General features: G+C 40.1%; 2 protein-coding genes across 8 annotated transcripts in view; one reads left to right on the top strand and one right to left on the bottom strand.

The window, feature by feature from the left end:
* Positions 1 to 340: 340 nt before the first annotated feature.
* DPY30 (dpy-30 histone methyltransferase complex regulatory subunit) lies at positions 341 to 4,849 on the bottom strand. 2 transcript variants are annotated; one of them, XM_035322894.1, is made up of 4 exons: positions 4,635 to 4,706; positions 4,517 to 4,564; positions 3,226 to 3,368; positions 341 to 1,216 (listed from the first exon to the last, which is right to left on the bottom strand). In XM_035322894.1, the coding sequence occupies exons 1-4, from the start codon at positions 4,668 to 4,670 to the stop codon at positions 1,144 to 1,146; spliced, it is 300 nt and encodes a 99-aa protein (XP_035178785.1). In that variant the 5' UTR covers positions 4,671 to 4,706; the 3' UTR covers positions 341 to 1,143. The 2 variants fall into 2 exon arrangements, with proteins under 2 accessions (XP_035178785.1, XP_035178786.1); XM_035322895.1 differs by lacking the exon at positions 341 to 1,216 and adding an exon at positions 4,809 to 4,849 and having other exon boundaries at positions 3,222 to 3,368.
* A 2,761-nt stretch (positions 4,850 to 7,610) lies between these two features.
* Positions 7,611 to 22,889, top strand: part of SPAST (spastin) — a 36,581-nt gene continuing 21,302 nt past the window's right edge. The window contains exons 1-4 of one of the 6 annotated variants that reach the window (XM_035322883.1): positions 7,611 to 8,103; positions 11,653 to 11,736; positions 12,962 to 13,045; positions 18,320 to 18,415. In XM_035322883.1, the coding sequence (XP_035178774.1) occupies positions 7,701 to 8,103; positions 11,653 to 11,736; positions 12,962 to 13,045; positions 18,320 to 18,415 (667 nt within the window). In that variant the 5' untranslated portion in view covers positions 7,611 to 7,700. Of the gene's footprint in view, positions 8,104 to 11,649; positions 11,737 to 12,961; positions 13,046 to 18,319; positions 18,416 to 22,889 lie in introns of all 6 variants that reach the window. The other 5 variants (XM_035322882.1, XM_035322885.1, XM_035322884.1 and 2 more) reach the window with 5 other exon arrangements.

The following is a 22,889-nucleotide window of genomic DNA, read 5'->3' as shown; positions in this document are numbered from 1 at the left end:
AAAATGGTAAGATGTCAATGCTGAAGTTTATTTGAATAAAAATTAGGATTTTGATTAAATAAGCAACTCATGGAAGCCAAATTTACCATTTTGGTGACTGTCAGACAAATTATGGTCATTGTGGTCTATGAAAAACTGGTCTATGCTTAACCTGGATTCTAGTGCCAAACGCTAATGAACATTGACTGTGTTCCTTGTTATGTATTTCAGAAAAGAAAACTAGGAATTCTGAGGGCTATGTCTAGCCCCTGCATACATTGCCAATAACCTAGTGAGCCTGTTTGCCAGCTCCAATATTCCTATCTTCATAGCTTTGAGGGTATTTTTCCCACATTTTTTAATCTCTTAAGATCTCTACTTCATCTCAGAAGGTATGTTAAGAATGGGAAACAAACAAAACTGCATTAGTAAACCTAAGGAAAAAAAAAACAAAACACAGAAGATTCAGTATTTTACTGGGTTAGATCACGATTACGTTTGACAGAGAAAGAATGTACCGACTAGGACTACCAGTACAGGTAACTGAATTACAGAACCGAATTACAGAACTGAATTACAGAATCGTTAAGTCCCTTCAGCCTTTTTTCTGTATTTCAGTTAAATCCAGCACACCACACATGGGAGACCCATGACAAATGCTGAACAGCCAACCTCATTAATGTAAGCATCTAAAATGATGGACACTGCAAGTGATCTGCAAGTTCTATCCTCTGTGCTTTATCAATCCATCCTCAAATCAATTATAACTATTTTTAATTAGTTTGCGTTCTGTTTAGGTACCTTGCATGGGAAGGGTGCTATATAAAACCAAATTAAGTTATAGGCATGATCACCAGTATGATTCCTATAACAAACTGTTGCCTTTTGTTTCACGCATTCAGGTGATGTATACCCCAGGAATTATTCAGACGTTCATCCAGTAGCGCGGTTTCAGTACTTTATTTTCAAATTCTTTTACTAGCTAGTTTAAAACAAGTAAACAAATGAAATGTAAAGTGTTCTTTATTAAATAACTCAGAAGGTAAAGCAAATTGTACGATTAAAAAAAGACGTCACGTTTCTAAAGGATTTTTACAGCAGAAAATAAGTTGCGACAAATAAGCATTTCAGTCTAGCAGCCAAATTGTCCTCATTTTAGTGGAGTTAATTTCGGTCCTCAAATTGTGCCTTGTTTTTTAAAAGATATGCTGCTAGAAATTCAATGGGATTTGGCGGTCTGTAAAGAAAAGCAAATAAGTAATTATTTTTTGTTATATGAAACTGGGGAGCTGAAGAACTCATTACCTTCTCTGAAAAGCAACGTAACTCCTCTCAAACACTTGGAAGCATTGACTCAGGGATGGCCCAACTACCTAGACAAACCCAGTAAGTTTCTAGGTTACATCTGGTCAGTAAGTTTTTAAGAAGGAACTCCTGGTTCCTTATTAAATACTCTAAGCCCTCAACCTGAAGCAAAAAGTTATGTAGCTTAATTATGTGATCTGTGAAGAATCACCTCCTTTTGCTCATTTTGGATTTGCTACCTGGTAGCTTAATCTGATTACCGTAAAGAAGAGATTACAAAATAATAATAATCCACTGCAATCCATCGCCTCCATGCTATTCACAATTTAACAGTCTCCTAATATATTGTCACTCAAATCTCTTTTCCAGGTTACAGCACTGTCTGTTCAGCCACTCTGTATACAGACGGCATTCAATACTTCTCACCACCTTGTCACTCCTTTCTCTTTTTCCACTGTACTAGAATACAGAAGAATTGAAATTACACATAATACTCAAAATATAAGAAATGATATATTTAAACAGCAACATGCTTGTTTGTACTCCCTCAATTTCTAAATCCCAGCATTCAGAATTTACTTGGATTGAGCAATGCACTGACATAAATAACAATTTAAAGATATTTTTCATAGGAGTAATGGTCACTTTATAAAAGTTCACATGCAATTGTTTTCTAAGTTGATCAACTTAGAAAAACAACAGAACAGCCTGTTCTGCAAAAACTCTGCCATCATAATTGATAAATTTTGTCAGCCACTTTTTCAATTTTTTTTTTTTTTTTTTTTACAAATGATCCTTTCCATGACTATAGCGCTGAGCTTTGTTCACCAGGGAAATACATCATTTACTTCTACCCTAGGTCTTTCATAGTGCAGCAAATTTCTCATCCATATAAAGGCTTTTTCTTTAGTCCCACAGCAACATTCTCTCTTTAAAAGCCGTTTGTGATAGACTGTGCCAAAAGACTTCTGGAAATTTAGATAGACTCTGTCATTTGGACTCCTGCTTACAGGTGCCTTTTGACTCCTTTGGTGAATACCGAGACTCATAAAAGTCATGTTGATGCCTCCCATATGGCATTCAGTCTGCAGCACAACTCCCACGGCTGGCAACTGAAGATGGGCATCCTGCCTCTGGGGCAGGGTGTACCTTCCTAAATGCTCTTTGGCCTATTTAGGCAGCCTATGCAATTAGTTCAAATTCATGACTCCTTCTCAGGTTAAGACACTGCCGATTCTTCTTCTGGCTATAGGTACAGTGAGGTGATTGTGGTCATCGCACCAGGTTTTGATGTTATTTCAGCAAAATGGAGAAATGGTTCGTATGCAGTGTGACATCACCAATAGTTCAGACAAATTCATTTGGATAAGGTGAACAACTGTTTGTTATTTTTGCACCTCTCCATTGACTGACGAGAGATTTGGGGCACCTTGCAGATGAGTCTTTACTCAAAAGATTAACTATCAGTTTGTTTCTTATTACCTTGACACAGTAGGGTCACTCTCATCCGTTAAGAAGTGTTTTAAGTATTACTAAGATGCACGTCAGGCTTGTTTTGTCTTTGTTTGTTTCTTTTGAATGGCAAACAGAACTCTTTATCATCACACACTACAGAAATCTTGTTCAGAACTAGAACAACTTCCCTTGTCTTTATAAGGTGAATTACATGACAAGATTAATGAAAAGTATTCTTTTCCCTCCAAAAACTTTTCAGTAACACACCTCGCTGTAAGGTAAGAAGTTCACTAAATAATTCTTATGTTAAGTGAGACATCCTGCCGTGTTCACTCACAGTATTTATGAACCTGTTGTAATTAATTTCGTACAACCATGAAGCTAACAAGACCATGCCTGGTGTGTGGGATCAAAAAAAGTTACATGCTACCCAAGTCTGAGACCTACTTTCTTCCTAAGAACAGAAGAAAGATTTCAGAATCTTACCTCTCTTTTGCAAGAACAGCAAGCCCCTGTAGCAAGATAGGTACAACTGTCTGGTCCAAGTAGGCACGCGTGGGTAATGATTGGAGATCCACCTTCTGCTTTGATGTTTTCTCTGCGTTTATTTTCTCGTTTTCTACTATCCTCTGAAGGAAAAATAAATGAACGTTGGTAACAGCAGTGAGATCTACTGTGATGCATCAGTGCAAATAATACCCATTTCTTCGCAAGTTCACTTAAATAATTTATTTACATCTTTTAAGAAAACGTAAGTGTGCAGTTTTCTTTGGACAAATCTAAACTGGAAGAACCTTCTGCTTAATTCTTACATTTTGAGAAAACAATGTTAGAAAGTCATAAGTTTAACATAAGCAGTCCCAGTTGAGTATTTCCTGCACGCATGCACTTCCAACGCAAATGCTAAAAGCATCAGAAATTTAGGGGAAGTCTGATAAAAAGAGACCCTGCTCTACTGAAGCATAGATGGATACTTTAAGACACACAAAATGCTTCCAAGCCTTTTGGTCAAAAAAAATGCTGAATCTACTAATTGTAAAAAATGCTAAAATCTACTAATTGTAGCTAAAAAAAGGATACCCTATCACTCCAGTGAACCAAATGTTTTCAACACAACATACAGGGATCCACCAATATGCAATCAATGGATAGGGTTACGATTTGGTAATAGAAACTGAGGTATAAAGGCAAACAATTTTCAGGGAAATCAGTAAAAAGGACACTTAAAAAGTTTTTGCGTGATCTTAGCATACAGCATGAGGTTATAGTGGAGGAAGACAGGAGGCATTTCTCTAGGGAGCAGTCAACAAACATCACAAAGTAAATTAACATCTAACCCATGCTGTTACCAGGAGCAGCGAGACCGGATTGTGCCTACTCTTGGCATAAGTAATTAAAGCTAGCTTGGATTGTTGTGATCCAACGTTCCTATTTACAAAAGTACTAAGAGAACTTCTCCCTTTGATAGTTTCACAGAAATGCCATCAACTCCTCCGATTCTCCTCCCTGTCATAAAAGCCTGTCTGGCTTTTTGGGGCATAGCATGTTTATGGAGCAGATAACCATCACAGCAGAGTTCTCAAGGAAAACTGATTAAAAAGTTCATGATTCACTTCAGTAACATTTACTACAAAGGAACCTGCAACCTATTCGTGCAGTTTCCACCTCGCTTTCCCAGGAACATTATGTTTTAAGTTTAGCTTCAACATCCAGCACTTTCCCGCGTGACCAGGATTGTGACTTCTGCTGTACTTTAGAAAAACAAAACCTCCGTTACCTCTACGTTTTCAGTGAGGCCGTACTCCGAGTGGGGATTTTCTGGAACCTGTAAGACAACAGACGGTCAGCAAGGCGCACACGCCGGTTTTACACACACACAACGCTCCTCGCAGTACCTGCGGCTGCCCCTCCATGATCTGCTCCGCCTCCATGGCTAGAAACGTGCAAGCTGCTGGACACGCAGGAACCTGGGGAAGCAACAGAGACCGGTCAGCGCGCTGAGACCGAGACGAGCGTCGCCTGAGCGGTGGCGGAGCCTCGGTCGCTAGGGCTCGGTCCCCGTCCCTCACCGCCGGGCCCAGCGGCCCCCGCCCGCCGCGACTTGTTTTGGCCTCAGCGAAACGGCCGCGCCGCCTCCGTGCGCATGCGCGAGGCTAAGCCCCGCTCACCCCAGCGGGCGCTGCGAGGGGCGTCGCCCTGGGCGGGGTCCTCTCCCCTGTCAGCCCCGCCGCCGGTGCTCAAGTGTGGGCTATATATACTTACACGGGATATACCTCCCCATGTGGATACATATACACACATACATGTACCTATATATAGGTACATACCCACATATATGTATGTGTAAGGGACCTTCCCCGCTGCGCGTACCGGAGCGACAGAGAAATAATGGAAACGCCGCGTTCTTGTTCGCTTACGCTGTAATGTAACTGATTCTTACTGGTGGTGAGGCACATTTACACCACTGAGCTGAAAAGAGCCAACAGTAACAGGGCTGGCTGTTGGCAGTGCGCTAAGCAGGATCAGCAGAGAGGTCTGGGGTTGGACACTGCGGGGCTGGGGCAGGTTCCAGACCAGCACGCTGTCTGCGTGCCGCTTTGGGAACCTGGCGCCGGCAACCGACGTCCTGAGAGCGTTTTTCTGAAACTTGATCCAAAACAGGAATGCTTGAAAAAATTCCTCATGCAAAGGACTGCGAGACTAAGGGGATGAAGAGGTTGGAAGCTCTCCTCTATGAATTTTTCAGTACGTTTTGTGTAATATGTCAATGCTCAAACTGTATGTAGAATGTCTGAATTTGTTGCAAGGGTACCAAGAAAATCAACTCTCTTACCCCTAATTGCCCCCATTTATACATTCTCTGTTAGGTTTCTGCTCTAATAAATGTTAGAAAAAGTTTCTAACCTTACCTTCTATGCAATGGTGAGCTCTGATGTCGGGGTAGTTGCACCATTCTCTTTGCTACAACTGTGGTAATTGCTCCAGTTCGTACATCTCGTGCTGAGATACCATGGTCTACCTCTCCTGTATTTTGTCCTTGCTCCGCAGGCTGAGGCCTCCTCCTTCAGGGTGAAGTCATGTCAGATGGAAGAGCTGATCTAAGAGTTGCCCACTCGTGAAAACACTTCTTCCCCCACCCTTTTCTGGTGCTCATTAGGAGCTCTGCTAAGGTAGGTCAACTCAGTAAGCCAACAGAAAACCATCCATTTTTCTGATTTGAGTTGGCTTTTGTAATTGATTATTTAAGGCTTTTGTAAAACTATATTAATTTTATGCCAGTTTAGTAGTTAGAATGCATTCACTGAAATTGTCCATGAACTTAGAGCCAATTTAGAATAGGAGGGTAGGGTGATTAAACAGACTCACAGATCATTCAAGTATTTAATAATAGCAAATTGGTTTTGTAGGTTCTCACTAAAAGCATTACCATTTGTTTGCAGTTCCTGACATGTCTGCTTCTTAAACTGTGTTTTGACTTAACAAATTATTCCCCTAACAGGGCCATTGTTTAGTAGTATATAATTCCATTACTATGACAAAGACAGATGCCTTATTGAAGTTACATTCTATCTGTTCTTTTTTTTTTTTTTTTTTTTTATCAATAACAGTACCTGAATAGATTGAATAATCAGGGTTGTTTGAGACTTGTCCACAAACTCCTCCTGCCATTCCATCTGTCCTTTGATTTATTGGTAACATATTCCTTTGCTGTCTCTTCTGTTATTTTGCACAGAACTGTGCAAAACGCCACATCCATCCATCTGTAGATATCCATCTACAGAGGCTACAGCCTACAGAGGCTGTAGATGGATAGTCTGTCACATGGCTTACTCCACTCCATGTTTTTGAATGCTATGTGAATTAATGCTGCTTGAAGTTTCAGGAAGCTTATTTGTTTTCCAAAAGTTGTTAAATTTTTAGGAAATTCAGTTTGCTAATGAGTAGTTTAATGAATAAATTCAATTTGATAATCAGTAATGAAGTGTCCTTTAGCTTTATTTTTTTTTTTGAGAGGTATACTAGGAGGATATAATTGTTACTGTTTATGGTTACAGAGAGATTGGATAACAACAAAGTTTTTGTTTGTTTTTCAATAGGAGCACATCATCCTTCTTGCCAAATAGAAAATAAAATGCTTAGTGAACATTATTGTATTTTTTGGCACTGATATTTTTGCTGAGAGTGTCAGGAATATTTTGTTACATATGTTGTTGCATATGTTAATTCTATATTTTATATGCTAACAGAACTAAAACTGTTTTTAAAATAAAGCTACCCTCCTCGTTCGAGAAAAACAATACACGTTACCAGGAGCAATTTTCTTTGCTAGGAATATTTGTACGTGGCATAAGCAAACACGAAAGAAATGTAGTTTAATAATAATTTAGCAAAAGCAGATTAAGACGTGGGGGACAGCAGTCATTTGAACTTGGTGTGTCCCCTTGATTATACCTTTCCCCTGCCCCTCCAATGCTTTGCCATAACTGGGGCAGCTGATTCACTGCACTAATGCATGTCCCTATAAACCGTGGGGACAGACTGGATTACTATACACAGTTCTGGGGTGGGGAAGGATGGAGTATGGCGAAGTCCCTGCCTCAGTGCTTTATCGGTGGGAGTGCTGGGGCGGGGCTGAAGCACAGAAGCGTTTGTGATGGCATTGAGCATGTCGGCAGCAAAAACACGAGCAAAAATCGTGCTGGGGCCCGCTCCCGTTCCTGCACACCCCCAGCCTACAACTCCCATCAGGCCGCGCTTCGCTTCGCGCAGCCCCGCGCTGTCCTCGCGCCGCGGGGCATGCTGGGATCTGTAGGCACCCCGCGGCGCCATCCCCGCCTCCTATTGTGGCCCGGCCCGCGGCGCTCCGGCAGGGGCGGGCGGCCGGCCGGGAGGGGCGTCGCCGCCGCCGCCATGGCCGGTTGTTGTCAGTCGCTGGCAGCGGGGCATGGCGACGGCGGTGAATGAATTCCCCGGGCGGCCGAGGGAAGAAGAAGGGCTCAGCCGGCTGCGGCTCCGCGGCCTCCCCCTCCCCGCCGCCCGGGCCGGCTCCCCCCGTGCCACCGGCGGGGGCGGCGGCGGCGGCTGCAGCGGCGTCGTCGTCCCCGCACAAGCGGAACCTGTACTACTTCTCCTACCCGCTCGTCGCCGCCTTCGCCCTGCTGCGCTTCGTCGCCTGCCAGCTGGGGCTGCTCCTCGCCTGGCTCTGCGAGCGCCTCTCCCGCGGCGCCCTCATGGCCGCCAAGGGCGGCGGGGCCGCGGCTGGCGGGGCCGAGCCCGGCGGAGCGGCCGAGCGGGTGCGGGCCTGCCACAAGCGGGCCTTCGAGTGCATCTCCGTGGCGCTGCGCATCGACGAGGACGAGAGAGGTAAGGAGGGCCCCGGGGCCTCCCGGGGGCAGCCCCCGCGCAGCAGCAGCCGCCTTCCGGGGACACCCTGCTCCTCACAGAGGGGCCCTCCTTCGGCGGCTGCTTATTTGATCTGTCGTAAGCTTCCTCTTAAAACCAGCGCCACTGGACCCTCCTGAGGACGTTTAGTCGTCAGTTAAATGGGAGCGAAGGTGATGTGCCTGTCTCATTTTTTTCTTTTGTCCAAAGCGTTTAACCCCCCCCTAATAACACTAGCAAATGCTAGTGCGTTTAATTTAGCCCTTGAGTCCAAATACAGCAGCACAAATCTGTCAGTGTCCAAAAGGTAGCCAGCCTCACAGGGCATGCTGCGCCGGGTTTTTAAATTCTCTGGAAACATCAATAGAGCTCATTGTGTGCGTTCAGTTCAGCTTTAAGTGCAGCATCCTAGAGGAGGAGGTTAAAATATCCTAATGGGCTTTCCATAGCAGGGACGTGCTGAACGCCCCTAAGGGCGAGGTGCGTGTCTTGCTTTGCCTTGACAGTTTGGGAGTGGCAGTGGTGATCTCTGGGGGAAAAAAAAAGAGCATCATGTGCATCATGGTTAGTTGCCAAGAGATGCACGGTGTCAGGGCACTGAGGCTATAGGAGGAAAGCGAGAAAGAAGGTGAGGCAGCTTAGTGCCCCGGTGTTGCCGATGACTACCCTGTGCAATGTAGCCAAGTACTCAGTTGTCAGAGAGCAGTCACAACAGCACAGCAGGTAACTTGATGGTTTTAAGGTTTGAGGGGTAAACCTTCAAATCTTGATCCTCGTCATAGACTTGCTTTATGGATACTTCTAGATTTGTCACATATGAATTAGTTGCACATGTCCTATGTTTATGATAAAAAACTTTGCTGCTAGCACAAACGGTTGCAAAGCTGTTACAACCCTGCAAATGCAATATTCATCACACTGAGAAGGAGCTCACTTTGCTTTAATGCGTAGATCCATTATTTGCCCATCTTTTTATTGGCTGTACTACTGGAATACGTGCATAGCTTTTAATTTCTTTGTTAATTAAATAGGTTTTGATAAATTCTAACAGAAAATAATGTATTAGGCACAGTATATGAAATCATTGGGATTTCTGGACTGCTTAGTACCCTGTCAGTTATGTGGAGTTGTTGCTGTTCTGGAGGCTGTGCATACTTCAGTAGTTATCACACCAGTTCTGATAAATTTTATACTCCTAAATTATCGGTGAAATTTTTATTCTTGCTTTGCTATTTTCAAAATCAAGCTTAATACTCCATTTTTCTCTGGGCAGCCACACCGAGGAGGCAACTGCGCTGGGCTTTATGGAAACCCCAGCGAGCAGCTGAGCACCCACAGAGCTGCTCACATACTCCCCTCAGCGGGGTCAGAGGAGAGCAGGGAGAGCAAAAGTGAGAAAACTCGTGGGCTGGCATGAAGGCAGTTCTAAGGGTGAAGGAAAGGGGAGGAGGGAACAAGTGGTGGATGGAAAGGCAATCGCTCACCACGTACCTGCATGCAGACCAATGCTTAGCCGATTTTTGAGCAATGAAAGTCACCCCCCCTACACATATACCAGCCCTGTTCTTCCCCTACCTGAGCTTTTATTTCTGAGCATGACATTATATCATACGGAATATCCCTGTGGCCAGTTTGGGTTGGTTATTCTGCTTCTGCACTCCCAAGGCAGTAGAGTGAGAAAAAGAAATCCTTGAGGCTGTGCAAGTAGCGTTCAGCAACAGCCAAAACATTGGAGCGTTGCCAACGCTGGTTTAGTTACAAATCCAAAACAAAGCTCCGGATAGGCAGCTACGAAGAAAACTAACTCCTTCCTGGCACATCAGAGACTTCTGAGGAACGCGACTTGTTTAATGTCTTCATCAGGGAGAACTGGTAAATGGTTCCATGCAGACCCAGAGCTCTGCTTTTGCAAGCAGCTCAGTTTGGTGTCTTGCTTTCAAAAGTCTGCCTAGAAGGTGGAAGTGGGATCTCAGTGATGTACTGGGCACATTTTCAGTTGCTCTTCGGAATAGCAAAGCAATTCAGGCAATAGCAAAGGTGGCTGGAATCACCTGCAATTTGATTTCTAATGGCTTTAAGTAGCACTGAATTTACGCTGCAGTTGAAACCGCTTCTGTCGGTGACTGGGGGAAGCTTAAAAAAGGCTGCAGGGGAGATCAAAGTCACACAGCTTTCACTGTCTCATTTCAGTAGCGCTTTTTAACAGTCAGGATGTGTGATACTGGTGGAGAGAGGGCAAAAATAAAGCAATTCCCAAGGTGTGTGTTGTACGCAGCTGTAGGGAGGTGCTGTGCTGCTCCTCTGGTTTCTGCTGTTAGAAAGAGCAAAGTAAGGAATTCCCTGCCCAGTGTAACTTGCCAAATGTTACTAAAAGATTTCTGAGTCTGCAGAGGAGGAAGAGAGAAAAACCTTAAGAGGCTTCTGTAAATGTATTTAAATATTTTCCTGGCACTGGAATTTCATGGAAAATAGGTTTGGGACTGAAGTTATGAAAAGGTTTGAATGCAGAAGCAACACAATCTTTAGCACCTGGTATCCAGGTATCCAGGAGTATTTTTGTTATCTCTTCTGAAATGAGAGTAACCAAGATTTCATTCTAGTATATATTTTTTTCCTAGCTTGTTAGTGCTAGTCAGGTTTAAGTTGCAGTACCTAATGTGCTATATTCCCTTGTGGAAAAGCACGCTTAGTTACGACATTGCTAACTTCAAAATGCATGTTTCAGTGTGCAGTGAAATTCCTCTTCAGTACAGAGTATTTATAGAAAGGGAGGGACGTGAAGTAGATCTGAGCATCTTTGTGGTACGTCACTTGATCTTAGGGTGCCAGGTGGTGCAGGTTAGGTGTGGGCGGGCAAATGGCTGTCCTTGCTGTAATTTCCAGTTAGGACGCTGTTGGTACACTGGCGTACTCTCAGTGCTACGTGTGTTTTGTTTCCTGGAGAAGCTGACGTTCACCTGCAATACAGCAGTTTCATGATAGGATGAACAAAGAAATATTGCCGTGGCAAATGAGCTGCTGTGCAAAATTAACCAGAGGAAAGGTATCTCATTTCCCTTGGGTAGTGTCTCAGGCTCATTGGTTTCCTTCCTGAATTTCCAGGCTTCTAGTGTTACTGAATATCATTGGAAGATTAAAAGGCATGACTTGATTGGATGTTCCAGAAAGAAAAATAATGTTAATTTCACCATTTCTGTTGTATGTGTAGGATAGCTTTTTTTGCCTTACTTTATTTTAATTTTTCTGTGTTTATTTTTTTTAGGGGAGATGATCTCTTTAAGGTAGATGGAGAAGTATTCCTAAATCAGGCAAAAGTGATTTGAGGCTGGTGTAATACCTGTTTATAATAGAAAAGCTTATTTGAAACTACATAGCCACAAAGTTGACAGTGTCCCTTTAAATGCTTCTTTAAATCATAGAATTTTGTTCAAATATATCTTCCTTCGTGTTACTTGTTTTACGCAGCGTTATATGGAACCATTCCTAAGCTTCAGCTACGCAAAATAATGGGTTCACTTCCTTTTTAAGCAGGACAAAAGGAACAAGCTGTTGAATGGTATAAGAAGGGAATTGAAGAACTGGAAAAAGGAATAGCTGTCTTAGTTGTTGGTCAAGGTAAGCCAGTTTGGGGTTTTGTGGGAAAGATTTGCCTTAATGATCAGTTCTGGTTTATGGCTTCCTCAAAGCGAGGAACCGATACTGCTAAATACGGTAGGTGCTAGGAACGGTCTGCTGTATGAATTCACACGGGTGTATTGCTTGTTTCAGCTGTAGGTGAACACTGGTCCATTTCTCTGTGCTACCTTAACATTCTGGTCTATAATGAATAGACCTACTCTGAATATTTTTCTCCTACTCTGAATATTTTTGAGTTGTACAAAGTCATAAGCAGTTCATGAAAATAAGTCTTAAGTAAAATACCTTATTTCTGAATATTTTGGCATTCCCGTTATGAGTTTGGGTTTTCCAAAGCTGACAGTTGTGGACTAGTTCATGTCCTCGCTTACTGTCATTTGGAATGGCCTGATGTATTTCTGGATAGCTTATGCCAAACTATCTGAACGCTTCCAACACAGGACGGAAGTCTTTGTATGGAAACATTCTAAGCTGTAGTCTAGAAGCAGATATGCACAGTGGAGAAATAGCTGTAGTGAAGGACTCAGTAAGTATATATATACATTAAAAAGGCAAAACAAAATGTAAGATTGCTTTGTCAGAATGCTGTTTTGTTTCTCAGGTATATTTAGAAATGTTTGTGAACAGTATATGCTGACATTTTTCTTATCCAACAGCACCAGTGGCATTGGATACAATCTAAATTGCAAAATTGGGGGGAAAAAAAAAAAAAAGCTTGACTTGAACAGACATCACTTTTAAAGTGGTGATATCATTGCCTGTAATTCTATGCCTTTTGAAATGTAAAGGGACACGGTCAACTGAATTTAAGTCTCTTAGTTTTGTCAAAATGAATTATTTTGAATTATACTTGCCTCTCAGTCACTTTTCAAGCTTTTTAAAAATCTAATTTATATGACTGCTGTTTAGAAAAATGTAGTGAAAAGGAGCATATATTAGGTCAGCATGAAGCGTCAGAGAATAGTTTCCCACCTTTCAACAAGCGGTATTGTAAAAGAGACAGTGACAACTAACCTTAAAACTTTATTTAATCAAACTAAATTTGATTAAATAAAAAGCTTCATTAGTTTTGCAGTGACATTCCTTAGTGGAGGGTGTAGCCAAGGGGTGGGAGGGAGAAGAGGGATGGCTGGATGTCAGTATTGTAGCACTTTAAGAAGTTAATTTGCCAAATTGTGTTTTAACATTGATTTTTCTTTGTAAGGTGATCAGTGTGAACGAGCTCGACGTCTGCAATCTAAAATGATGACAAATTTGGCAATGGCCAAGGATCGCTTGCAGCTTTTAGGTACCAGTTAAAATTCATGACTTTGGAAAGTTTCTCATTATTTGCACAAGTTAATTTAATGTGTTCTTCTAAACTATGACTTGTGATTTTTAAAGTAAAGGAGTCATTCTCTGTGTAGGCTCTCTTAAGTTTGGTTTTTAGCTGAGTGTAAGTAATATTTTTCAATGCTGTTGAGTTTTGAAATTTTCCATTCCTTAGAAAATAGGTGTAAAAGTAACTGAGAAGTCATTATACCATAGCATGCTTGACTTGTAAACTGGGGGAGTGTTGTAGATGTTGGAGTTAGTTGAGGATTTCTGTGTCAGAACTGTAGTAGAACTTGTGATATATTGCTGATCATGAGTGATAAGTGCACCTTCTTTAAGTGTAACATCCTATTCCTGTTAGTTCTGTTGTCTCATATATTAAAAAAAATCGTGGTAGTATGTACTATAATAATTCTTCAGCATTATATAGACCATAAGGTTGTGAAATCCTAATTCTTGTAATCTTTTTCTGGTGGTCTTCTATTTAATATCTAGCAGGTAAGATTACTTCTTTTCAGAAGCATAAAGTCACATAGTTTGGGCTTTATTGAAGTTAAGTGGTGTATATATGCTCTTAATGGAGAGAGTAAAACAGGCAGTGTTGGCAGTGACAGTTTATGGTGCATGATAAAGAGAAAAGCCCTCCCATCACCCTACAAATCCACAGCTTTGTGTGCTGTATCCTCTACCTTGAGAATTTTGGAGATGCTTCCAGTTCAGTAAGTAGAGTGGAAATAAGGATATATATTGTTCTGTTTAACCTGCACGTTTGTAGCTTTAATCTCTCACTGTGGTGTTCTCGGTTCTACTAACTTCCTCTCCTAGCAGCATGTAGAGCTGTCAGGAAAACTTTTTTTCTCTGCTTATACTTTGTGATTCTGTGCTTGTAAGTGGTGATTGTTGTGGTTGTCATAACATCCCCGCCAAAGTGGATTCTTCTGGCTTCTGTTGAGTCCCTGGTGTACTTAGCTCTTTTTGTCAAGATAGGGAGCGAATGTGGAATAAAGGAGGCTTGTCTGTAGATCCTTAGTATGTGTAGAAAAGGTATCCTTTTCCTTTTTTTCTTTTTTTCTTTTTTTTTTTTTTTTAAGCAACCTTCGATAAGGTAGGGCTTGCTGCTGACTTCCTAATCACAAGAAACTACAATTTGTTTAATTCGCTGTTCTCTGAACCCTGAAGTAATAATGTGGCTGTTTTGTGGGTAGTGCTGCATCCTTGCTTGAGTCATGGTAGTAGCACTTACAAAGAAGAAGAGTTGCTTGTGTTCTGATCGAGAGGATAAAGTGGGTAAACTTTGCAGAAAAACTTGGTCAGCTGAAGTCAAGCTGGTATCCTCATCTTTACCACCATAAAGTCTGATCACGTGCTATTTGTATTCTTCATTCAGAGTGCAACTTGAAAGGTAAATAGATAAAATAGTGTTTATTGCATAAGTTGGTGTCCAATATAATTTTTAAAATTTCTTTTTACTTAGACATTATTTGAGGCTTAATACTTTGTTCGGCTTAGGTTCTTGTTCAGTTTGCACAAAGAATCTGCCTCAAGCAACGTACATGAGAGCAAACCTTAGACTGGAAGGAGCAAGTGAAAACATCTGCCCTGTATGAAGGAAAATGGATAGATTTTCCAATCGACTTAAATCCCTACAGGCTTGATTGTTATAGATCTATTTGAGTAATAAATGTTTGGTTCTTACATGCCATTTTACATGGAGTTTGTGGAAATTTACGGTGATCTAGGGTTGAATTGTATGTACATTTCTAAACATAGCTCTGAGCTTGTTACTTAGAGTAACAAATGATCTGGAAGCTTTCCAGCGGCACCTAGATGCCTTTGGAATGGAGCTAAACCTGCGGCTCTTGAGGCTCTTAGGGTTCAGTGAGGTGATTTGCCCATGAATCCAGTCCTGAAGATAAAGGAGTAAACTTTGTTCTCTTGTTCTGGGGAATTTCCCCATTTCTTAATGGAGAATGGGTAAGTCTTTTATTGCATTAGCTAGAAGGATAAGACAGGTTTCAAGTAGACAGTCATGTCAAATGTATCATCCTGTTTGGTAGACAAAGATGTGATTGCACGTTGCTTAAATGAAATTCCCATTCAGTCAAGCTAAGTGACATTGGTAATATATAGAAAGTGAAAATTTAGTTGTATGGGTTATAACTGTCACCAAAAAGTGCTCAGGGTTTTGACTTTTAAGTGTGTTGGATCATCAATGTAAGTTTGAGTTACCCGACACCACTGATGGTAGTGGTGGTCTTGCCTTTCCTACTTTGATCCCTATTTTGTCTTGCTTGTAAACTCCTGTCTGGCATTCTGTTCACTGAAAGCCCAAGGTACTCCAGGAAGGCTTCAGCGAACCTCCAGGAGACTCAGTCACTTTGGAAGTTCAGTGGCAGTGCTGAGTTCTGCTACCTGTCAGGGGGCTTCCAAATTCTACCACACTGAATTGGTGGGGGCCCTGGTTTTTGAGAGGGGCTTGGTACCTGGTGTTTTAAGGGATGTTAGCTGTGCAGTAATTAAGATGAGTAGAAAAACCCTGCTCTGACAGCCTTCCGAGATCTGATTGCTCCTGGATGGCTGGTCACCCATGTTAGAATCGTTACTTGTTTTCCACAGTCAATACATAAAACTCAGCTTTTTTTTTTTGTTCCAAAAAATAGATAACCACAATGTCCAGAACAATACTACTTAATTTTAAAACTGTATGTGTTTTGCACCATCTGTGTTCTCCAATTTCAGAGATTTTCTGTCAGGGGACAGATTTTTGTCAGCACAAGTACCTTTCAGTGTACTACGTGTAGCTTCAGGTGTTCTGGTTGAAGGATCTATGTGGCACATAACTCAAATATCTTTCATCAATATCCTATATGGTAATAATTCTGCCTAGGTATAGACATGGGCTTTAGCGGACACCTTTTGCAGTTCTTCCACTTTGTTGGAGGTGATGGTGTTTTTGCTTTGGGCTTGTGTTATGTGCTAATGTTTTCTTTTACTAGAAACCGGTTACCTTGAGCTCATTGCCTGGACCTAATGTTGCATGAATAAGATGACAGCTGCAGTGGTGTCTATTTGCTAGGATTATGCCAATGTTGCATCATTAAGGAGAAATAATGAAAGAGATTCTGTAAATGATTGTCTTTTTTTTTTTTTTCTCCCAGTGTCTAGAGACATAGGAAAACACACATTGAAATGGAAGGTGACAGTGTCCTATTAATTTACTGGAATAATATTTAATAGCTCCATTTATTTATTCCAGAGGGCTCTGCAGCTACACTGCCTCTTAAGAAAAATGATATAATTGCATTGTCATTTTATGTACAATAACAAAATTGCATGCTAATATGTAACATGATGGGAGGACACTGTGAATTGAAACAGTACAACAGTTGGATTACTTTGTTGTTGTTGCCGTTCCCGAGTTCCTCAGAATGTGGAACTCTCGTGGATATAGCGATTGATCAGTGCAGTAAAACCCCAGTCTCAAATGGCAGCATTGAAGCAAATGGGATCTCCTGAATTGCTTCCCAAGCAAATTGATCTTGTTACGGTTACTCACTAGAGCTTTTTTCATAAAGTTGAGAAATGTTATCCAAATTTAAATGATTATTATCTTATCAAGTCTGAATATTAATTTTGTATCCCAAGCTGCTTCTGTGTACTTCCCACTTAGGCTGCATGCATTGAGCAGGGGGTAGGCAGACGATGCTGCTGTCTCCCTCGGTAGTGCTGTGCCCGCTGTGTTTATGGTCAGTCACACTAAGAGGACTTCTCTTAGAAATAAAGTTACAAAGCTTGTGGTGGTTTGCAGGATGTTTTTGTGCAACTTAAATTCTTTGTTTTACTGTACCCAACTCATCAATGCTTTCGGCTTGAAACAAGATAAAGCCCAGGTGCATGTGCTAATCTGAACTTTAGATTTTCGTACTTGCCTGTGGTTGCTAACCTTTCACTCTAAACTACGTGTCATTTGTTTTGGATGTTATTATTTGGATATTATCTTTTAAACTAATGGATATGAAGGTACTTTTGGGGAAAGCTACAGTGTGAGTGATCTGCAAACAGGCAAAAGCAGAAAGAAATGAAACAGTCTGGGAAGAGAACTGTAATAGATGAAGAAGTAGATTGAAGGAAGTGGTTTTACTTCCTGCTTCTATGCTTGGCAAGCTCTGAATGGCAGTCCTCCCTCTAGTCGGGGCTTTTATGTTCTTAGGTGTGAATTTCTTCAGTAGAATTCAGCTTCTTCTGCAGTATGTTCTTTGACGTTGCCAGAGGACCTCCCTCCTCTACTTGGCCACCTGTTTTCCTGCACCTTCTTGCTGACAAAGTATCCCTTGCAACCTTACCAATGGTGTTTTGATTTTACAAAAAGGGATGGGAGCAAAATAAAGGTAGGAGCTCTGGTAATGGAGCTCAAAAGTAAGGCCTAGGGTGGGTTGTGTTTGTTTTTTTTTTTTTTTTTTTTCTCCAGCTGCAATGGTAAAAGCAGGATTGGTGAGCTACACAGAACAAATAGACCTCAGACTTAATTCTCGTTTCAGTGTGGTTTGCAGCCTTATACCTCTTTGATTAATGCTTTGGCTAGTTTATCATGAGTTCAAGTTGAGTTCTTTCTCCTTAATCCTTAATCTTTTAAATCTTGTATTCAGATGTTTCTGAAGTTAATCCTCTTAGCACAGCTTGCATGACGATTTTATTGACATTCTTTTTCAATTATATTTTTTAATAGAAATCTTGAAAGACATCTTTATCATGTATATGTGGTGTTTTTCTTGAATAAATGGTTTCTGTAAAATGTAGATTGACTGTTACTACTTCAGTGCAATATTTAATATGCAGAAAAATGACCAGGCAAGGAGTGTTTGAAAGTAAGACTGTGGGGAGGACTCTGAGAAATGGGTTATCAACACAAATCTTGGTTTTAAAAAATAAAAAAATAAAAAATTAATCCTGATCACAGCTTATGGCAATTAACTGCAATCACTAAACTGGGAAGATTGTTTTAGTGAACTCAGCCATAAATGACTAGTTTTTAAGCAGTTTTCAGTCATACTGACAGAATTTTCTTACAAGTTTGCTGAACATGCAGAATAGATAGAAATGCTCCTTTTATCTTTAACCCTATATTGAATATAAGAAAGCTGAAGCTGACATTTGTGTGTTCGACATACATAAGTTTTCTTGGTTCATTTTTGGTTTTTGTTTGTTTATTTTGTCCTTTTTCCTCCCTTCCCCTCTGTCTATTATGTAGAGAAGCTGCAGGCAGATTTGCAAATTTCCAAGCCGCAAATGGAGGTCTATAATGACAGTACTAACCTGGCATGCCGCAATGGACATCTCCAGTCAGGTGGGTTTGGTTTTACCAGCACCTAACTATTAAGGGGATGTTTTTCAGTTTCTGGTATATTACAAGAAAGAAAATATGCTATGCTGTGTGTTGGCCCCTCAAACTTAAAAAAAAAATGTTTCATATTTCTGTTTTTGTAAAGGCTTTACATAAAATACATCCCATCCTTTCTATGGCTTTGACAACACTGTTTTATTTTGTAGTATGAAGTTCTGTCTTAGTGACTGTACTTGTTTTGTCTTCATTAAATCAAATATTAGAATCCAAAACTACCAGCAAAGACCACATTTTATAAAACTATTTCTCATGTTATATACCTGAAGGAGTTAAACCTGTTCTAGAATGTGTTAAAATCAATGTAGGATATATAGGCTATATACTGTGCCTACTTAAGCAGCTCTTCCTTTATGATATTGTGAGAGTGAATGTGCATTTGCGTTAAGTTGCTTTAAATTTCAGGGACTTCTAAGCTGGCAAAGTGATACCCAGTTCAAGGGGCAAAACACTTGTTACCATAGCAGGATGTTTTTATCCTTTCCCAGAAGACTGTACCAGGAATGTTAAAATATCAGAAGTAGATCTGTTTGTCCGTGTGCAAGGAGTAAAGTTACTATGAAGTTTGTGAATTGTCTTCAAGGAACATCTTAAGCCAGCAGTAAGCTATTGTCACATCCGTGATCTCAACTGATAATTTGTACAGTAGACCATAACATAATGAGATTAAGTAAAATAGTGAGCTAAAGAGGCAACAGAATTCACAAAGCTTATCTGTTGAATGAAGAGTAGTATGCAGGTTTTAAAGTAATTAAACTTGAAGCTTAGTGTAAACCACATGCTTTTTTTTTTTCAGCACCATTTCTAGTTCTGAAGTCTTCTAACTGTTTTTTATTCTTTCTGATGTATGAGGAGTTAAACCAGTGCAACTATGTATGCAGTAATACAAAGGTGCTTAACAAAACATGGTATTTTAGTCAAAACAGCATTTGTAGAAAAGATGTAGCAAAAATGGTTCTTTGTTGTAAGTTTCTATGTAGACCGTACATAGACTGAACTTGAGAACACTTCAGTTTAAATGATCAAATACAACTCCTTTACTTTTACCAGATTGGCTAAAGATTGAACGAGCAAATACATGCATACACACAAAAGTTGATAACATGCGCCATCTGATTCAATATGAGCAGCTTTTCTTAAACCTCGTTCCTTCTGATTTTTTTGTACCTTTTTCTCAACATCATCTCAGAACAGGATGCTGCAGGAGGTCAGCCTGAACTTTCTTTGCTCTTAAAATTGTTACTTCAGTTACTTCAATCTGTCAGTAAAAAAGCATTAGTATCTACTGGAAATGAAGAGATGCTTTGCCTGCTGTTGGTTATGGAAAAGCTCCAGGCTGTGTCAGATGGGTGCCGCAGGGTCCCTGCTGCGGGAGTGTAGGCTAACCGAGAACCCTCCGTTTACTCAGTGGGAACTGAGAGGAGGCAGACGGAGTGAAGAGCAGGCCGTCAAGATTACTTAGGTACCAAACATCATCTGATTAATTTCAGCAAGATGTCCAGAGGCTCGTTCCATTTCCATTTGCCATTTACCTTGCAAAAGCTAAACTTTAGTTTCATACCTTGTGGAAGTCCAGATGTTTATCCAAAGTACTGAACTTTTCCTGGAACTTTTAGATCCCTGCTAGGGCTGGAAAAGTCAGCCTATTAATTGTCCTGTGAATTCTTTAACAGCTTGTTGCTGCATGCTCTCTCACTCTGAGTCTTGTTCATGTTGGTGCTGTGCTTCCTTCTTAAAGTGTTAGTTCTGCTTCTGTCTGGTACTGTCTTGCCTTTGTGCTTCCTTAATACATCTTGTAGTAAGGATGGCATTTTTCACACTGACATCTGCACATATTTAAAAGAATGCAAAATAAATGATAAATCCTTAGAAAAACATTAATAAAAATAAAGTAGCAGGTCACTCGGGATTGGATTACCAAGAAAGAAGAGGTACTAAGACACAAGAGTCAGGTGTAAGTTTCATTTTTCTGTCTGCATGAAGTATTTATTACCTGTGCTATTGCCTAACAAAGCTGGGCTTTTTATATGTCCAGGATTTCATGAAGTATGATGTACAGTCATTTGGTTTTAATGTCAAGAAGGGGCCTTTTTCCAGAACGACTGAAACTTAAGAAATGTTTTCTTTCATTTACCCTTAAAGCTTGAACTCCTTAAAGATTCTTTTTGCAACTTAATTCTGCCTGGTGCTATATTCTTACATTTACAGCATACAATTCTTATATTCGCCAAGTGTTAAACAATTTGAGATTTTTGCTTCTTTCAAGATACTATTTCTATCAGCCTTCTAAATCAACATACTTGATTCTAGGAAATGTGACTAACTACCCTGTCGTCTTCGTTCACTGTTTCCTAACTTAACCGAACACATAGATTCTTCTTGAAAATATGTTACGGGAGTTTTATAAAACTACATTATAGCTGTATCCTGCCCTTCATGTAGCCTCCACCCAAAACTGTATTTTGGAAGAAGTATTTATTTTTTAATATCCATCATTCTTGTTCTCATAGCTGTCTTGAATCAGATGTAAAACGATTTAGCTGGATCGCTTTCTTCAGACATGCTTGTTTTCCTTTGTGTTGTGGTTGTTCGTTTGTTTAAAACCACCACCAATCTTGCCAAAGGCAATACAATATTGTTAGTATTGGAGTAATTCCGGTATACCATTTTACATTTCACCTGTAAATCTCAGCATGTCATGCATTCAGCAAATGCATGACATTTCTCTTACTTATCATGAAGTTAGCTTGGCACAAAAAGCTAGTGTTTTATCTTAGTTTTCACTTGGTAAGACTTGCTAGTACGTCTTTAATGGTGTGCATAATATTGGCAATGTTTTCTGAGTTGTTGCAAAAATTCAGCTCTTAATACTTACTTTTTTTGAAAGGATTTTCCCAAAATAGGAAAACAAATAGCAATAAAATTGTTTTTAACAGCATAACCTGGTAGTAATTGTTTGGCTGACACAGCTCTGTCAGTTTAGAAAGGAAAACAACTGTATCTCTGACTGGTGTAGTTATGCTACCGTTCAGAATATGGAACAGATTCTTGTTAGCTGCTGAAGTTCTGTGAAGTGTTTTTTATTACATGAATGTACGTGGTTGAAAAATCTGAATGCAATCTTTGAAGAAATTATTATTTTGGGGGCTATTGTAAATGTCAATTGTCTTGGAATTGCTGTATGTATTTTGCTATGCAATATTTGCAGAAAACATTTAGCTATACGTCTTAAAGCTTATATATATATATATTATATTATATATATATATTATATATATATATATATTTCTAGACCAGTCAATTTTTTTTTTTTTCAACGTTGGGTCCACAGACCACAAAGGAAATTTTCTTCGTCACTTTGTATGTTATCAATAGCCATATGCAGGGAATTTCTTGAGGAATACTCCCTGACGATTTTTAAGGTATCACAACTAAAGGCTGGAAACTGTTCTGCAGTGTCGGAATTACTGCTGCTCATTTTTATGTAAACTTTTTTTTTTTATGTTAAAGGACTTATAAAACAGCAGAAACTTCTTTATTAAGACAGGTGTTAACAGGTTTTAGATACATAAAAGAAAATATAATTGGGTTGCCTTTAGAAATACAGAGCATGCTGTTATCTTTATTAAATAAGCTAGAGCTGCATGTTTCACAGAATTGTAGGAGTTGGAAGGGACCTCAAGAGATCATTGGGTTTCCCTGATTATTTCTCTCTTTCCAGGTGTGTAGTATAACCAACCTTCTGTTAAAGTTGTTCAAATATATCCTTGCTTTGTCTTTAAAAAGAGTTAAATGTAGTAAATGAATTTTAACATTTCTTTCTGTAAGGGAGCTTGGAATTAGGCATGTATGACTGCAGCTTATCACAATTTAACCAACAGAAAACCTCACCAAAAATTTTGCTCTTTGCACATTTGTGACTTGTGATGTATATGTCTTTGGATGGAGGATTACAATTGCAGGGCTGTTTTCAGGATCAGGTAGTTACTTCTGTATGATCTTGTGGCATTTGCTAGGAGTTTGAAGTAAATCACTCTGTCCAGTCAAGAATTAGAGAAGAAAAGTAAAATGAGCAAGCTTAAATATGTATGTTCCTTAAATATGTAAAGCAATAGTAGAATTGTTTAATGATTTAAATACACTTGAAATACAATGCTCTCCTTTTGTGATCTCTAGGGCCTTCTTTACAATTTTATATAAAATAATGAAACATTTGGCCAAAGGCTGCTAGAGATACTACAAAGGTTTTATGGCCTCTTGCAACATATTTTTAGCTTGAAGAGTATGAAGCTGAGAAATAAAAATAAATATGTTGGTGGGAGGTTAGATTTGTTACAGCAAGACACGTATTTTACATAATGAAGCTGTAGGGACCATCAGTTTGACAAGTGACATGCGTGTATTATTAAACACTTCACAC

Source organism: Oxyura jamaicensis, chromosome 3 (genome assembly GCF_011077185.1).
Source record: "Oxyura jamaicensis isolate SHBP4307 breed ruddy duck chromosome 3, BPBGC_Ojam_1.0, whole genome shotgun sequence".
Taxonomy (NCBI): domain Eukaryota; kingdom Metazoa; phylum Chordata; class Aves; order Anseriformes; family Anatidae; genus Oxyura; species Oxyura jamaicensis.
This window is presented reverse-complemented; position numbering and strand designations above follow the sequence as displayed.

Coding starts and splice junctions, on each gene's coding strand:
- DPY30 (XM_035322894.1), bottom strand. CDS start 4,670: ATGGAGGCGGAGCAGATCATGGAGGGGCAGCCGCAG. Junction 3,369..4,516: donor GCCTCACTGAAAACGTAGAG/GTAACGGAGGTT, acceptor TTTTTCCTTCAG/AGGATAGTAGAAAACGAGAA. Junction 1,217..3,225: donor GCTGTTCTTGCAAAAGAGAG/GTAAGATTCTGA, acceptor TTTTCTTTACAG/ACCGCCAAATCCCATTGAAT.